Source organism: Mercenaria mercenaria, chromosome 17, assembly GCF_021730395.1.
Source record: "Mercenaria mercenaria strain notata chromosome 17, MADL_Memer_1, whole genome shotgun sequence".
Classification (NCBI taxonomy): domain Eukaryota; kingdom Metazoa; phylum Mollusca; class Bivalvia; order Venerida; family Veneridae; genus Mercenaria; species Mercenaria mercenaria.
In genome coordinates, this window is record NC_069377.1 from 5,035,681 (window position 1) to 5,052,534 (window position 16,854).

Consider the following 16,854-nt stretch of genomic DNA (forward strand, 5'->3'; position numbering starts at 1 on the left):
AACCGTATCAATTTTTGTACCCGGTTTATGACATGCGCTACATAAAACGAGGGTCAAGCGCAAGCAAGTGTTCCCATTGTTCGTGTGATGTTTCATATCTTGTAATATTGAGAGCATTGATGGTAAAAATACAATTTTTAAAAACACGTTGAAATGTTACAAAATGCGTTTTATGATCGTCACCTATGCTCAATACATGGTAAAATGCTTAAATATATTGGCTAAACTTAACCAGGGGCAGTGGAGAATGGGGTGTGTGGAGATCCGAGTGTCTGTGGTTTATTTATTCTGTCAAAATTTAATACACATCAATGAACGTAACTTTATATTACAAATAATATATAAGAAGAAGAAAAAATCTCAGTCTCTTTGGGAGAGAATGGATACTTAATTCAAAACTTTAATTAAAGAAGAAACTGTTGGATAACACCCTTCCGTTGGAACTTCTAGAGACTATTGTATTTTGCTCTCCGCAATTAAACATTTTCACTCTGTGCCTTTTAAATTCTGGTTAAGAAGATGTAGAAAGCTTGCTGCCATACAAACAGGAGAGTTCGTGACACGCCCACAATTCATCAATACTGCGGAGGCGGAGTTAGATGCGGGCTTTAGTCCTGGGGAGGGAGGAGTTTCGACCGGATTGTAGTTGTTTACAGTTAAAGATGTAGCAAAAAACTTTTCCAACTTTGGAATGCAGTCACGATGAGGTCCTAATGCTAATGAATTCTTTGGCGCGTCACCAATCTTTGGTATTTGCTGAAACAAATTAGAAATGCAAGGTTAAGGATAGCAAAAGTTCCTTCTTGTGCATATCCGCTATATGAATGATCATCTTGAAAAATTTTGGTTTCAATGTCTGTTTTAAATATTGGTAATCAGTGTGTGGAACCTTAGGACTGGACGCAATGACAAGACCATTCTACCTTTAATATTGACATTCCGAGTCCCCCGTTTAAGCGCCCAGATGGCTTTACATTTGCACCAAGAGGTCGTTTATTTCTGTACCAAAATACAAAAAAAAAAGAAACACTAAAATTTTGAAAAAGAACTATGTTGTTTTCTATTGCCTAAAAATGTCAAGTCCGCTATTTCCGCAGTATTTACGCTAAAATAAGTTGTTAAATCCAACAACAAAGTAATCCATTATCACTTTCAGTTGAGTAAATACGGCAATTAAGAAACACTGGCTGTACACGTTGACCAGTTTTAAACTCAGTCCAAAAATGTCTACGTGTTACTGGAAAATCGTATACGCATGTAGAACATTGAGAAGTTTATAGAGATGATATAGGCCTAGGAGGCATTAAAAGAGAATAGTGGATATTTTACGGAACATGGTGTGTTTTTTTTTTCTAACATGTAAAATGGATATTTTACGGAAGTGTTTGATTTTAATCAGTTACTTTTTACCGGAATTCTTGGAAGAGAAATGTTCACCCCTTGAAAGCTGGTAAGTCATTTTTGTGCTAGATATATGATGGGATCCCAATTTACTAGTAATTTGATGCGCTGACAGTCTTCGACCTCGCACACAACAAACTTAGCGGACATTGATCATGTAATTCATGGCTGTAATTTATGCAATTTAGTAGTATCTGTCCTAAATCTCGTGAATGTGACATCCGGGCATTCGATTCATGAATTTGTGTGCACACTGGGCGTGTTCGGCATACACACTCGAGCTAACCCGAGTCACCCTGGGTATTACTTGAGTATAACTCGTGTAACCCGGGCGATAGTAGTTGTGTCACCCGAATTCTACCCACCTAATGAAGCTGGGAAAGGCGGGTGATCGTATCCGAATGCATTAACACTTTAAACATGGCGTCATTGGTAGACTTGTAAACTTTTGAGCGCAATTACTATCAAGGCTTTATCTCAATAACCACAGATGATATTGAATTAGAAACTTCAAACAACTTTTTCCACTCATCAGACCTACCAAAAAAACAAATTAGATAACTCTTGATCGAATCTAATGTAAATTATGGGTCTCATTTATAGACATATTGCTTTGAAACCTATTTTTACTTTTTAAGGTCATTAACTATCCACAGATGATTAAGTCCCATTACTATTATATGTATTTTGACAAAATTATGCCCCTTTTGGACTTAGAAAATGCAGTTTTAAGTTTTACATGCAAGTTAGTATATCCAAACTAATGCAGATGTTTGGTTAAAACTTCACACATTTCGTCGGGTCTGTAGAATAAGGTCATAACAACACATCACAAGCCTCATAACTCTTACTTGACTCAGACCCTTTTTTGGCGTTAAAGGTTTGCATGCAAGTAATTTTTTAAACTAATGCAGATACTGGGTTGAAACTTCACACATGTCTTCCATGTTGTAAAGGACATGGCATCAACTTCCATAACTCCATAACTTCCATAAGTTTTGCATGCAAGTTACTATCTCGGAAACTAATGCAGATATTTGATTGAATCTTCCATACATGTCTCTAGTGATGTAAAGAAAGGTCAAAGCATCAATTCCCATAACCTTAATTTTGGACAAGTTATGTCCTCTTTCTTGTGCATAGATATTGTGTTTGCATGCAAGTAACTATATCCAAAACTAATGGGGGCATTGGGTTAACATCTCTCACATGTCTTCAGGGTTGTAAAGCAAGGTAAAAGCATCAAGTTCCTTAACGCTTACTTTAATTTTGGCAAAGTTATATCCCTTTGTTTTTAGTAAGAAAATGACGGTTAAAATTTTACCATTAAGATGCTCTTGTCAAAACTAAGAGCGTTACTGGGTTGAAAACTTCTTATATCTATTCAGGGTTTTAACCTTTAGCATGCTAGATAAATTGTCGTCTGCTGGAAATGTCGTCTGCTAAAATTGTAAAGTTCATTCAATTTGCTCCAAAATTGTAAGAAATATTGTCGGAATAGCAAACAGCTTGGAACCTGATCAGACGCCGATTTAATCGGCGTCTGATCTGGTTCCAAGCTGTTTGCAAAGGCTGTTAAATTCGCCTGCAGCAGGTTAAGGGTTAAAGCGAGATCATAGAATCAAGTCAAATAATCCTTGAATCATTATTTCAGTTCTAGAACCGAAACTCATTCATTTTGGCAATTGCCTTCGAATAGTGGAGCGTGCTGTCATTGTTATTTTAAAACCTGTTACTTTCTTCTAAATGCAGAGTAACTTTGAAATGCTCTTTTGGCATTCATGACCCCATCTGTAATACTGCTGAATAGGACAGAGGTTGAGAAATTTGCTTCTTACAGCAACATCCATGTCAAGCATATTTCGAGGGTTCTCAATCTGATTCTTAAAGCTTTTAAGTTTTCTTTCTAGGTCCACAAGGGACAACTTTGAGAAAAACATGTAGGCTTAAGAACACATAATTAGTGATAGGACAAATAATCCACAAAATAAGCCACACATTGATGTTGAAGTTATAAGTAAATAAAATCAACCTCCCTACTTGCCAACAAACCTTCTTTCATACTCATATGGTACTGCTCTCTAGTTAACTAAGTAGTTGATGCACTGTACTGCCAGTCCAAAGGTTACGGGTTTGATCCGGTTAGCGAAGAAATTCCTTCCATGGCCATTTGCAATCTACCTCAGTTCATACGAATGTATAGTTGTCAGTTCCTTATGAAAGCCTACTGGTAAGCCACTTAGGTTGCTAAGCTTGCCAGAGAGAGTGAACATTTGTTACCATTAGTGACCGTCAGTGATATATGGCAATATAATTGTTGGAAATGGTGATGAACCCAACTGAACAACATCAAGAACTGGTACTTGTTCTTTTAAAAGTCAATCTAGCATTTAGCACATTTCATGGCTGTACTACGTACAAAGTTTGAAAAAAGCATACTGTTTGTTATGTGCTATTTGTGAGCATGGTGAATTCAGTTATGTCATTTTAAACAAAGACATTTTCATTTAAAAAAAAAACAAAAAGAAATTCATAAGCATGGGGGAATAGAGACAGCAGAGTTGAGCTTATTCAGTTTCGTAACATATTTCTTCTATGGAAGGTTGTGGATTCGATCACCTTTCAAGATATACAAAATAGTTGAAAATGGTAAATGTATCAGCAACTGTCCCTGGCATTGAGCTCAAATGTGGAAAATAGATTCTCTCACACCTGCGTGGCAATCGTTACCGTCCAGAGTGATTTTTATGCCGAGTGTCCTATAAATGGGTCTTGGAAAACAGTGCAGATTGAACACCGCAAAACGGATCATGTGATCAGGGTCTCCACTGTTTCCTTAAATGAATTTCAGTCACAACAATGAAATTTCAGTCACAACAATGAAAAAAAAATTTATACCAAACGCCCTTTTAATTTGAAATGGTTCGGGGTAGTAGAGTCATGTGTAGACATATGAGGATTAATATAAGTTGTAGCTATTGCTTCAGAAATAGTTTAAAGTATAAATTAACATAAAATAGAAATTTCTAGTCTATTAAACATTATGGGCTGAACATTTTTCCAAGTGTTACTTGATCCCAGAATCTGAAAAGTCGATTGATAATAATCCAGCCTGATTTTTCACTCTGACAGAAGTCGTACCAGTTCAACACCAAAAAACGATACCAGTCTGTCTGTCCTCATTATGTGTCAAAAGTAGCAACCATTCTTTATTACTGGTAAAGCTCGGAAGCTTTTGAACTGTTAGCATATAGGTAACGTTCTCCATCGTTTTCAGTTACCCGGACTACAATTGTTACTCGTGTCACTCAGGTGAACTCGGGTGATCTAGTCAGAGTTTCACGGGTTTGTATGCCGAATGCGCCCAATGAGAGGGTCGCAATAGGGTTTGTTTTCACATATTAAACATGCATTCGAATGTAACGACGTATGTTAACCTTTGTGACAAATAAGATGTTTGGCCTGTTTCAACAACTAGAAGATACTTTTCCATTCTCGGGTTTAGTAATGTATAATCTGCAGAGCGCGTTCAGCCAGGGAGTCGCCTCAACTAGGAAAGAATAATTTTAACGTCAGAGGTTATTTCCAAGGTCACGGGGTTTGATTGGCCAGCTAGTAATGAAAACAGCTTTCGAGGTCAGTTGCTCAGTCAAGTGTGGATTCTAAGTGTTCTTTCTAAGGAACAATTCTAAAGAACAACGAATACAAAATTTTGTCTGCGTACTTGTGAAAACCGTGAAACATAAGATATCTAGAACAAAAAAGGAAAACGAATTAAAGAATGGGAAAACTCATAATAAGAAAAAGAAACCTCCATGTAAAGTCTGTGGTTGTTAAAGAGTTAAAAAAATTCAAGTTATGTTCATGTAATGGGGTTTTTGTAGCCTTTTGTAGCCTCAAATCAGTTCTAATTTTGAAAGTTCATACTTTACCGACCTTTGACCTTCAAAATACTCATACTGCATTGTTTAGAGCTAGATGATGAGACTTTGTGCTAATATCTGGAAAGCTTAATTAAACATTGGGGGCCTCCGTGGCCGAGTGGTTAAGGTCGCTGACTTCAAATCACTTGCCCCTCACCGATGTGGGTTCGAGCCTCACTCGGGGCGTTGAATTCTTCATGTGAGGAAGCCATCCAGCTGGCTTACGAAAGGTCGGTGGTTCTACCCAGGTGCCCGCTCGTGATGAAATATTGCACGGAGGGGCACCTGGGGTCTTCCTCCACCATTAAATCTGGAAAGGCGCCATATGACCTATCATGTGTCGGTACAATGTTAAATCCAACAAAAAAAAATAATAGAACATTGGATGTACAAGTTAAATCAATTCTTACAGTGTGCTAGTAAATCTTTTATTGTAGATGATTGCAGAATTGAGTAGATGATTGCAGAATCGAGTAGTATTGAAAAGAGAAGGAAACATGAAAGCGACATTTAACTACACAATGTAGATCAAAAATTTGGACAATAACCTCAAAACTGCAACATTCGATATGGTTGATTTTAATCTGGATCGTGAACCAAATCTCGATCCTGAACCAAGTAGAATTGTGATGCTGTGCGGTTGTCGAAAACAAAACTGATTTAAAATTACTTTGTCCTACTGTAAAGTTTTACATTTCCCTGTTTAGAAATTATTCTTTTTAAATATAGTCGGCAAGTTATTAATCGAAGATAAGTCAAATGCCCGACACTGCTCTCCAAACTGAAATTTTACAACGTACCAACGTTATAAAATCCATTTGGAGATCTGCTTCAAAGTGCAAGGCTGTCATTGGCAAATTTCTAGACTTTAGCTCCTAATCGACCAATCAGATGCTCGAGTTGCTGATTTTAATATAACTATAGTACACAAATCCTATCTAACATACCGCAATATAAGGCTGTTTCGCTGGTTTTCGATTTTTCAAGACAGGTTTTCTTTTAGTGACTGGAATTCCGGAAGCAAGGCAAGGGTTCTTCTCATAGACTGGCAAGGTTTTTGATTTCCCAGTAAGACTCTGGCTAGGGCGCCAACTATGGATACTACTCTTAGACACCAAACATGCTTGGCTTCCGCAGGAACAGAAACTTGAATCACTGTTTTGTAGATTATTTAAGTCACGTGCTTTAGCCAATCGCCTGTATGTATATTCCACCCTGTAACATTGGGGAAGTAATACTATTATGTGGCTTTAACAAATCTTATTCATAGAAAACGAACTTATTATGCTACATTATATTCAATTTTATATTATTGTATTGAATCTTCTAACTCAAAAGGCGGAGTTGACGATGCTTTTTTTACCCTCCACAAAAGCATAAAATCTGGATCCATTTCCATCGGTTATACTATTTTTTATGTGTTTTTTTTTACAGCACACATAGGCTTATTATGCTACCCCGCTAGACAATTTTTTAAAATTACAAAATTGTTTGGTAGGGCCAACCTAGTGAACACTACAGTAAGAAACTCTTTTGAAATATATATGAAATAGCAATATATATAATATATTTCAATAGCAACCGTTCATTTTTGGAAATGACAAGCATAATTATATCATACTTTAAAAGGCAAATCAATAAAAAAAGAACTGGCCTTTTATTCACACTGTTTTTATGTATATAAACTTATTTGCATGTTCATAAATATTAATGAGAATTTTACAAACTGACAAAATTTTGTTAAAAAAATAACATTTTCTAAGTTTTAAAATGTAATCTGATCTGAAAGTCATGCGAACAGTAAGAGGCCGACTTAAGTATTCATTTTTCTTTACTGCTCGGGATCCGCTCTTGACAAAAATTCATCAGCATGTTGACACGAAGCAAGATCTGTTTTTATAAATACAATTTACGAAAAGAATTGAGGCAACATTAATTTTCATCTTTACGAGATTAATGATAATCCCGATTTCTTAATTTGGTGTATCAGATTGTTTTGGGGGTACTTTGTCACTACCCCTTGTGGGAAAAAATGTTTCACTGATTTCATACAAATAAATTACAAATTTGCATACTTACCGATATTGGTCCATATAACTGGAATTTCTGGGGAAGTGCCTGAAACGCCGTCCTATTTTAATCGGTTCTGGTTTGTTATTACTCAAACTCCCTGTTGAACTTGAAAGATTCGGTGGTGTGTCCGATCGGGTTGATGGCATGGAAGGTTCTCTCACTGGCAATATTGGGGGGTTTGATCCAGCGGAACCAATTCTGCACGTGTTCCCATGGTGATGATTACGTGTCAACCGCAACATGGCTGGAAATAAATTAACTGACGGGGACAAAGTGCGGCAGTTAGCGTTTTTACCTTGTCGCTTGCTAGAGTCCCCAGCCTCGTTTGCAACCTTGTATCCAGAGTTTGTTTCACAGTGAGGTCTTTCACAGACTTCCCAACGATTTAATTCTAACTGAAATACATAAACAAATAATACAGATTCATATTTTCTTCCTTTATACATAAATCATGCATTTATTGCAAATCTACCCTAATTTTTAGGAGAATAAGCTTATCAACTACAACCGGAAAAATATTTTCTGCACATTATACTTGATAAGTACAAGGACATGAAAATTGCAGAACGGGAATTACTACGATCGTGGATGTGATAAGCGGATCGGTCTGCACCACTCGCTAAAAATATCCGATATTTAATCGGTATTGAGTTAGACGGTGGAAGAGAGACAACTATGTATAGCGTTGATCTTAATGAACAAGGGAAGATAATAGAATCTATTTTTATCTAATTCTTCAAAATGCTTTAAATAAGCATGCATGTACGAAAATACCATTTTAGGGTTTCCTTTTGTAGTCACGTGGGCTTTGGTATTGTATATACACGAGTTGCTTTTATCAAAACTGTCCTGAAAGTATCCAGAATATTCATGGTCCATGTTCGCCATATTTCTGTGAAATGCTGAACCACTGCTGCCAATACTGCAAGTAAACGAAAACAATTTACTTGTTCACAACTTTTATCACATCTAAATCTAATTGCTATTTGTAACCATCGTATTTTTTTACCTATATGCTTTGTGCTCAACATCATTTGCAGCATTGCCGTACACATGAATAATATATATATATATAAATTACATATTTACCCCTGACCAGTCCCGACGAAATGAAAAACATCAATCCAATCGTCAGAACTTAAATTTCTATAACGAAGCAAATACGAACGTTGAAAGTAGTTTCTTCTCTGACTTATGCGAATATAAAATGACAGGAAACTAATAATTAGTAACTTATTCTAAATGGAGGGTAACCATACCGCAGAGGAAGAGATGTCAATTTACTTCATGAAACATTTTATCTTGAGGAAGACTTGATAGAGTATTTAGTTTTAGTTTGAAATTGATTAATATACTTTGCCTAAGAATTGATATGGATCATTAGACCAGCTGCATTACCATTTGTTATTGAATGAGACGGACAATGACTATTTTGTAACACTAAATATACAGTAACTTGAAGCAAATTCGCCATTTTTACTTGTTTCATTCAAAACCCGCAGTGCTTTTATATACATTTGTACATGGTATCATTGAATAAAATGTACCACTGGAAACCTGCAAGATTTATCTAAATTTCTATCGTTCAACTCTTTAACCATAACCCTGCTAAATTTCTATAATGAACTTGTCCATCTTTTAATTTGGTCAGTACCATTAACTGTTAAAAGGGGTGCTTACCAAGAAGATACTGACTGAATGGCGAACAGTGCAGATTTTGATCAGACTGTATGGATGTCCAGCATGGTAAGGGTTAATTATATTCAGCTTTTAAATATCTTACTGTTAAAACTTCCCAACCGGAAACTGAGATACATATTTACACTGAATTGATGCAATACAAGTATACTCATTATATGCAAAACCGATTCAAACAAAATTGAATAGATTTCTTAAAATACGCAGGGAAACTGTCTCGCAGAGAAATAATTGTATGTTTTAACTGTCAAAACTCAGATATAATCGGCAAAAATATATATCTTTACAATAAACAAACTTGACCTGATACTGATAATCAGTGCCTCACAAATTTTTGACCAAAGTTGCCTTAAAACAATAAACTTTTTTTGCAGTCAAAAATAATTTTATTCATTTTGAAATCAATATTAATAAGCAGGCTAAGCAAATGAGCCAAGGTATTCAATGTTGTAACACTGCGGTCACAAATACCGCTCTTGCTGATTCGAGATCACTACATATTTGTTAGGAATGAAATGCTTTAGGCTAGCCGCAAGGTACTCATCTCTCTTACCTTTCTCCGTCGATGCATGCGTAACCATCGGCCACCAGAAGGTTACTGAGCGCCGCAGTTTCGAACACTTTCTTGTACAGGCATGACATATGATGCGGATTTATCTGGAAGATCAAGTCCCGGAAGCTGTCTGTACACTTGACATCTTGAGCATTGCACCATACCGAAAATTCACTTTTGCCATGGAAACGTGAGTACTTTTCTAAAATGTCCGTCCGTGCGTTTGATGAGAAATCATGCTGGGTATCAGTCAGCAGAACTATATGAAAATATAATATCAATGAGCTTTTTAAGCAAAAAAAGTAAATCAGACAATTAATAACATATACACATGTACATGTATACTTTAAGCAATATCCGCATGAATTGTTGCATTTTCGTTTTGTCGAGTGTAAAGTCACATTGACACGTTTAAGTGATGTGGTGAGTTTTCCAGTTTTTCTACAGCGGAAAGACCCCATTTGCACCTTTTTTATGCTTTATTTTAGCACGGCATGCATCTGGGTAGAACCATCGACCTTCGTGTAAGCCAACTGGATGGCTTCCTCACATGAAGATTTCTACATTCCAGCGAGGTTTCTAACCAACATCTGTGAGGGTCAAGTGACCGTAACCACTCGGCCATTGAGACTATTAAAGTACAGTCTGTAGTTGCATTTAGACGAATTTCTCAAAACTCGAATATAAATATTTGTAGCCAGAATGTTTCCACGAGAGTTTGCCTGTGTCTTCGTTTAGAGTTTCTAACGATAATTTTCAAAGATATAATTTAGCTTTGCTAAAGAATTTAGCTTGATACAGGTCAGTTTTATGCGCTTCCGCGGTGTAGGCGCTTCCGAGTCCAAAGTAATTTTCCGATTTTTTGCGCAAATTCGTGTAAACGAATGCTTTAATCACACTTTTTCGCTGCTGAAATACATTCTCCATGAAATGAGACGGTTTTCATGTTTTTACACCCCATATGGCAAGTTTTGCAGATCGAAACCGAAAGCAGAGGTTTATTGCGCGGACAAGAGCAATATGCGCCATTCTGATGGTAGCAGACCACAGCCGACTGGCATTTCGCTAGCAACTATTCAACCCCCTATTTTCTTTTCATTTTTTCGTTAATTTATGATAGAACTTTCATGAAAAATAGGTGTAGAAAAAAAGTGATGTTCTAGACGACCTGAAATTGTCGTTTTTTATATGAAACAAAGAAGGATTTGAATTACTGGCCTTCAACCTATATATGTTACCAACACTCGTGTACATGTATACACAAAAGAAAATTGTAATGTCTGCGTTTAAATATTTATCCTAAAGTTACATTTTCCTGGAAAGCAGACCTAAACCGAATCTTTTTCCTCGTATTAATTTTTTCAATGAAAAGAATCGTAGGCAAAATTTCAAACATTTCCAAGAAATAATCTTTAACTATCGCAGTGGGGTCCACTTCCTGCTAAACCTTACTATAGTATGTTATATATCGTGGCGTATGTTATATATTGATATACAGTAAGAATATATACATGACTTCTCAACGGATCAAATTAATAATAATAGCTGAGCCGCGCCATGATAAAAGCAACATATAGTGCGTTTGCGACCAGCAAAGATCCAGACCAGGATCCATGCTGTTAACTTTCAAAGCCTATTGCAATTAGAGAAACTGTTAACGAACAGCATGGATCCTGACCAGACTGGTCTGGATCCATGCTGGTCGCAAACGCACTATGTTGGTTTTCTCATGGCGCGGCAGATATAACGGACGTGGATTTTTCTTCATTTTTTTCCATTACGTACTTCATCTAGCAAATTGAGGTATATGGACTTTTGGTAGGCCTTTTAGAGCTCAACAGGTGCTTCGCCATGCCCTAAATGATTTTGCTTGGTGCTTTCACTAATTCAGTGATGAGTTAGGACTTGCACATTTTGTGTTTTACAATATAACAAGCGCGAATGAATGCTGTATACACGGATTCGACAGACGGTGAGAACTCTTATGATTAACTTATTTGTGGCCTATTCTTATTTTACATAATTACAATATTTACATTTGAACACGTGCATTCAACGGCAGAAATTAACAAGAACGTCCTTGGTCGCTCGCATACACGTGGAACTTGGACGACCTGTTATGAGCAACATCAGTAAAGTAATTTTAAAATCAGGCATAAATTACTAATTTTTGAATTTCTGCCTTTTATAAGTGTTTTTTTTTTTTAATTTGACCTTGAACTATGCATATGACCTTTGGTATTGAGATCTGAGTCTATGGTTTGCAAACTGGATTACCATGGGGCTCGTATCGGCTTTGCATATGATAAGGGTCCCACATGTCTTCATACAGATACACTAAAGCGGTCCAATATAGGCTAGCTGCTTAATTTGCTTAACAGAGACATTTGCCAATATCTTTTATCAAATGAATATCTGTGTGGAAAATATAGCAATAAAGAAACTAAAATAATAAACATTCAATTCATATTTATCGAAAGTGTGAGCAAGCTTAAAAGGTACTAATTTCTTTTTCTGTTTCAAGGGCATGTGATTCCAGTGCCAAATTCCCAAAACGGGTTCGTTTTCAAAAGAAATGAGACCTTTCGCCTGTCTAACATTTTATCTAATTTGGTGAACATCCAAAAACAAATAAAAGTGCTAGCGCTACGGTACACACAACTTAAAATTAGCTATTGAACGCATTAACTCCGCCAATTAACAGATCCGTCTGGTGAGATTATATGCACTTTGGTGAATAATGAATATCGAAAAATAAATAATTGTTCTAGGGTGCACACAAGCTTGAAATCAGCTATTTCTGCAATTTCAATGACGCATAATACATTATCCGAACCGGCCGGTTTTCGAAAGTATTCAAGACCTTCAGGCCTCAGATTGAACAGTCAAAATCAAAAGCCTGGTTATCTACATTTTCAAGTCTGAAATCTCCCTTTTCAGAAGAGTTTTATGAGTAAATTCTAGCAGTCAAAAACAGGAAATCTGTACCAGAAAAGTTTCAGGCCTGGATCTTTCATGATCTTATGAACATAGAAAAGTAGACCTATATAATGGGGCTAGAGTGAATACAAGACTGATACTACAAATGTAGTAATTCTGGCAATTTCAGTGACCAGAACTCCCGCGTCCACTCTCCGATAGGTCTATGGCTGATTTTCGAAAGGAACCGAAATCTTATGTAGATATAGTGTGCAAGTGTGATTTATGCCTTAAATTAGTATGCCCAACTGCTGTAAAAGCCCACGTGAATAGATACTGCTATAACCTATATGAAAACTGGTATACACTTATTTTGGTCGATTAAAAATTCTGGCGAAATCCTGGATAACTTAAAAAAATTAATTATTACAAGGTATCTTCAATCAGTACATTATGACTTTTCTACTCTGTACACCACTTTACCACATAATTTAACAAATGATAAACTAATTGCTCTAATTCAAAAGACTTTTTCCAGGGAGAATGCTTTATTTCTTGCTTGTAATTCCGACAAATTTCTTTTTTACGAGCTGCATTATTATACAATATAAAATGTGGACCTGTGACGAAGTTTGTAAAGCCCTTGAAATCCTTTTTATTGAACAACATTTACGTCAGGTGTGGGAATGCAGTTTTCAGACAAGTAATTGGTATTCCCTTGGGAACTAATTGTGCACCCCTTGTCGCAGTTTTGTTTTCATATTGTTATGAAAGAGACTTTATGTTGAGAGTAGTATATAACGAGGCGTTTCGGAGAGTTGGGGCAATGGGGCAATGGTGCATTGGGGCAGCAACTAATCCGACTTAATCCCTAAGCCGACATAATCCCTAATCCGGCTTAATCCCCTCGTAATTGAGGCAGCGGGGCAGCAATTAATCCGGCTTAATCCCCTTCAATGCGTAAACGTTGTGGAGTGTGCTCCGAAATTTCAAGATCTATATAGCAATAATATAGAATATGTTTAATTCAGGCAAAATTGTCTAAACTACAACCTAAGGTGCTGCGGCCCTTTGTTCTATTATAATAAACTGATACGTCACCTTATGCAATAAATGACTGAAAAGAACATACCTCCGACAGGCCGTCTGCGATTTCTTTTTGGTTTTCCTGTCTAAGAATTTATAAAATCTAACACAAAGTTACAAAGTCATTTACTGCATAATACAGTACAAACAAAAGCAGTCAAAAATGAAAATAATAAACCACAATGTGTAACCTTAGAAGACGAAAACATTTAGTTATAGCGATAAAGGGAGGTAATCACAAACAATAAATTTACTAATATTTTCCACTATGTAAACAACATTCAAATCTTTGGCTGCTTCATCAGAAAAGTAAACGTTTGACTTTCCATGTACATATTTTTCATTTCTCTTCCAATACTTATAATGATATTAAGACACTCGACCAAAATTTATCTCAGGAATATAAAGGAATAACACCGAACTTTGGCCGAATATTATAATATCGAACGCACAGAACGTATAATATATGCACATTTGACAGGTTAATAAAATATCACATTTTTTAATATCTTAATTTCATTTAAACAGAAATAGCTTGTTGCTGAATTGTGTTGATTAATTTAACAGAATCTTTATGACTATGGATACCCAATATCTCAGATCCGTAAAATAATAAGGAAACATCCAGATAGACAAACGATAAAAGTTTTGTTTTCATATTCAGTTTTATAAATACAAGGGTTTTTGTTTTATTTGCATTCATTTCAAGATACTTAATCCCCTTCAATGCGCAATCGTTGACAATCGGGATTAAAGTAAAAATCGCCACCGAATTAGTACCGAAAACTAATCTCTATTGTAGAAAAACAATAAGTGGCATTCTATTATAGGATGATACACTACCTCTGTTGTAACGTTAGTCGTAAAGAATAACACCGATATATATGAGAGAAAAGTGTAAAGATAAGTAAAAAACATTACAAAGTTGTTACTGTAGAACGAAATTATGTATTAGTATTATAATAAAACAAAACGAAAATTTTTAATAATAAAAGCGTTGAAGGGTACTAAATTAACTGAAAATGTTATACGCTAAAAAACTAAAGCGCTAAACGTACTGAAGTAATTTAAAGGTACGTTAATATTATTGTTCTTAAAATTGTAAAACTAAAACGTTGGCTTGTTGTAATCAAAGCATTGAAAGCAACTAGTTTTTCTTCAAACTGCATAGCTTGAAAACCTGGGACTACTTCATTTGCTTTTTCAAACATAATCAATCTTAAGTCTTCATATAGTGAACAATCTAGAATAACATGTCTTTCATCATCTAAAATCTGACAAAATGGACACAAGCGCTGATCTACAGGTAGATCTTCATATCTTCCGGTCTCAAGTCTGATTGGTGCCACACCACATCTAAATTTACAAAAGGTTGAACGATGTTTTAATGGCAAAAGCATAGTACAATATTTCTCTACACCATACTCTTCTTTAAAGGTACAATATGTTCTAAGCTTATTACCTCCCCTACGCGAGTGACTAGTAACAGAAATGATTTTCAACAACCATTCAATTTTAAATTGGTCTAAAAAACACTGTTCAACTGACTTAACAAGTAACACTTTAGACATAGGCCTGTCAATATAAGAATACATATCGAGGCCAATATCTTTCAATTGTTTTCTATCACTAAAGTACCAATTTTTAATAGTGTTAATCCGGTATTTTTGGGTGAGTCAGGGGAGTAGTTATTATCCGATTAGTTAATATTCATCACAAGTAATTACAACGATATTGAAAATTATTTACATATATGTACGTATTTCAATTATTTTCTAACAGTTTTTATTATGTTTTGAAAAGGGTCATAAATCTCTACAATACATGAATTAATGAAAGTTAATCGTATTTAATTGCTTACTGCCGAACAGGTTATAGACACTTGTAATTAATGTTGTGTCTCAAATTCTGCCGACAAAGGTAAGTATCTTGAGTAAATTACAAACGCAAATTGGGATCTTTAGATGACTTTTCATAAAATATATTAAATGAAATATTTTGACACTTAAACACATTGTTCGAAATATCGAAGAAACCAATCTTAATGATTTAATTCAACGCATCAAATGTAGAAAATCCCTCATAGATTTTGCAGATCTAGTTAAATTAACAAGTATTACAGCTTCTACATAAAAATATAAAAGGCTATTACTCACCCTCGCAATTTTGCATTTCCAAATCGATCATTTGGTAAAAAGAACCCTGAAGTCCGTTCATTCAACCCTTAATGGTTTGCGTTTTACCTTTATAATGCCATTTAATGACTAAAATGCTATAAGGTTTAGATTACCCCTTTAAGTCAGGTTCTTGTGCTCGGTCCCCTACTTAGACATTACTGGTTTTACCCTGGCAAGACATTGTCTGTATCTAACATCGTACCGCTATCACAGTGTTTAAACATAGTAAACTGTAATTAGGGGTGAAAACTCGAAAAAAGAACCAGTATGTTCAACAGGTACTGAACAGTCCAAGAAGTCGCCAGATTGCACTATTTACTGTAGCTATATGCAAAATTTTCCCGGGGCCGGATCATAGGAGGGGTAGGCCCTTCACTCCTTCCCAAACCCGCCCCCTCTGCCGCCCCAATGTTCAAATCGTTCCTACGCCCCTGCATTGAGTCTAAAGAAAGACTTGTCAAATATAGGCTGTAAAAAGGATATGTAAAATACTCCGCTGTCTATCCATTCAAATTTAATAATTTAGGTAAAGAATACGGTAAAAGCGTGGTTTGCAATAGTCACTAAAGACTGAAAATGTTATACGTTAAAAAATCAAAGCGCTAAACGTACTGAAGTAATTTAAAGGTGAAACAGGTTAATTTAATTAGTCATTTATAAAGTGGAAAGTTTAGTATAAAAGCGTTGAAAGTACTTTATTATTTCAGTCGGAGAACACATTCCTCGTTATTTAAGGGAAGATCATTATTAGCAACTCGGTGCCCTTCTAACGCGTATAAAACAGGTAATGAAAATAGTCAAAATAAAGTCGAAAAGTGATGGAAATTATTCACTAAGGGAAGAAACCTTGATGAAAAGTCAATTTGTTAGTCGTTTTTTTAAAAAATAGTTTCTCATATTATTCTAACCACATCCGTCTTTGGTTTTATTATGTTTTGAGAAGGGTCATAAGAATACAAAAATATAAATTGCCTCAGAAGTGATCTCCTATAAAAAAAATAAAGCAACAAACAAACAAAAAGAC

General features: G+C 35.6%; 1 protein-coding gene across 1 annotated transcript in view; it reads right to left on the reverse strand.

Moving 5' to 3' along the window:
• Positions 1 to 209: 209 nt before the first annotated feature.
• LOC123536232 (uncharacterized) overlaps positions 210 to 16,854 on the reverse strand; it is a 48,053-nt gene continuing 31,408 nt past the window's right edge. The window contains exons 3-7 of the mRNA XM_045319220.2: positions 9,649 to 9,907; positions 8,172 to 8,319; positions 7,404 to 7,792; positions 6,272 to 6,539; positions 210 to 756 (exon numbers count right to left, since the gene is read on the reverse strand). Of these exons, the coding sequence (XP_045175155.2) occupies positions 487 to 756; positions 6,272 to 6,539; positions 7,404 to 7,792; positions 8,172 to 8,319; positions 9,649 to 9,737 (1,164 nt within the window). The 5' untranslated portion in view covers positions 9,738 to 9,907 and the 3' untranslated portion in view covers positions 210 to 486. The remainder of the gene's footprint in view (positions 757 to 6,271; positions 6,540 to 7,403; positions 7,793 to 8,171; positions 8,320 to 9,648; positions 9,908 to 16,854) is intronic.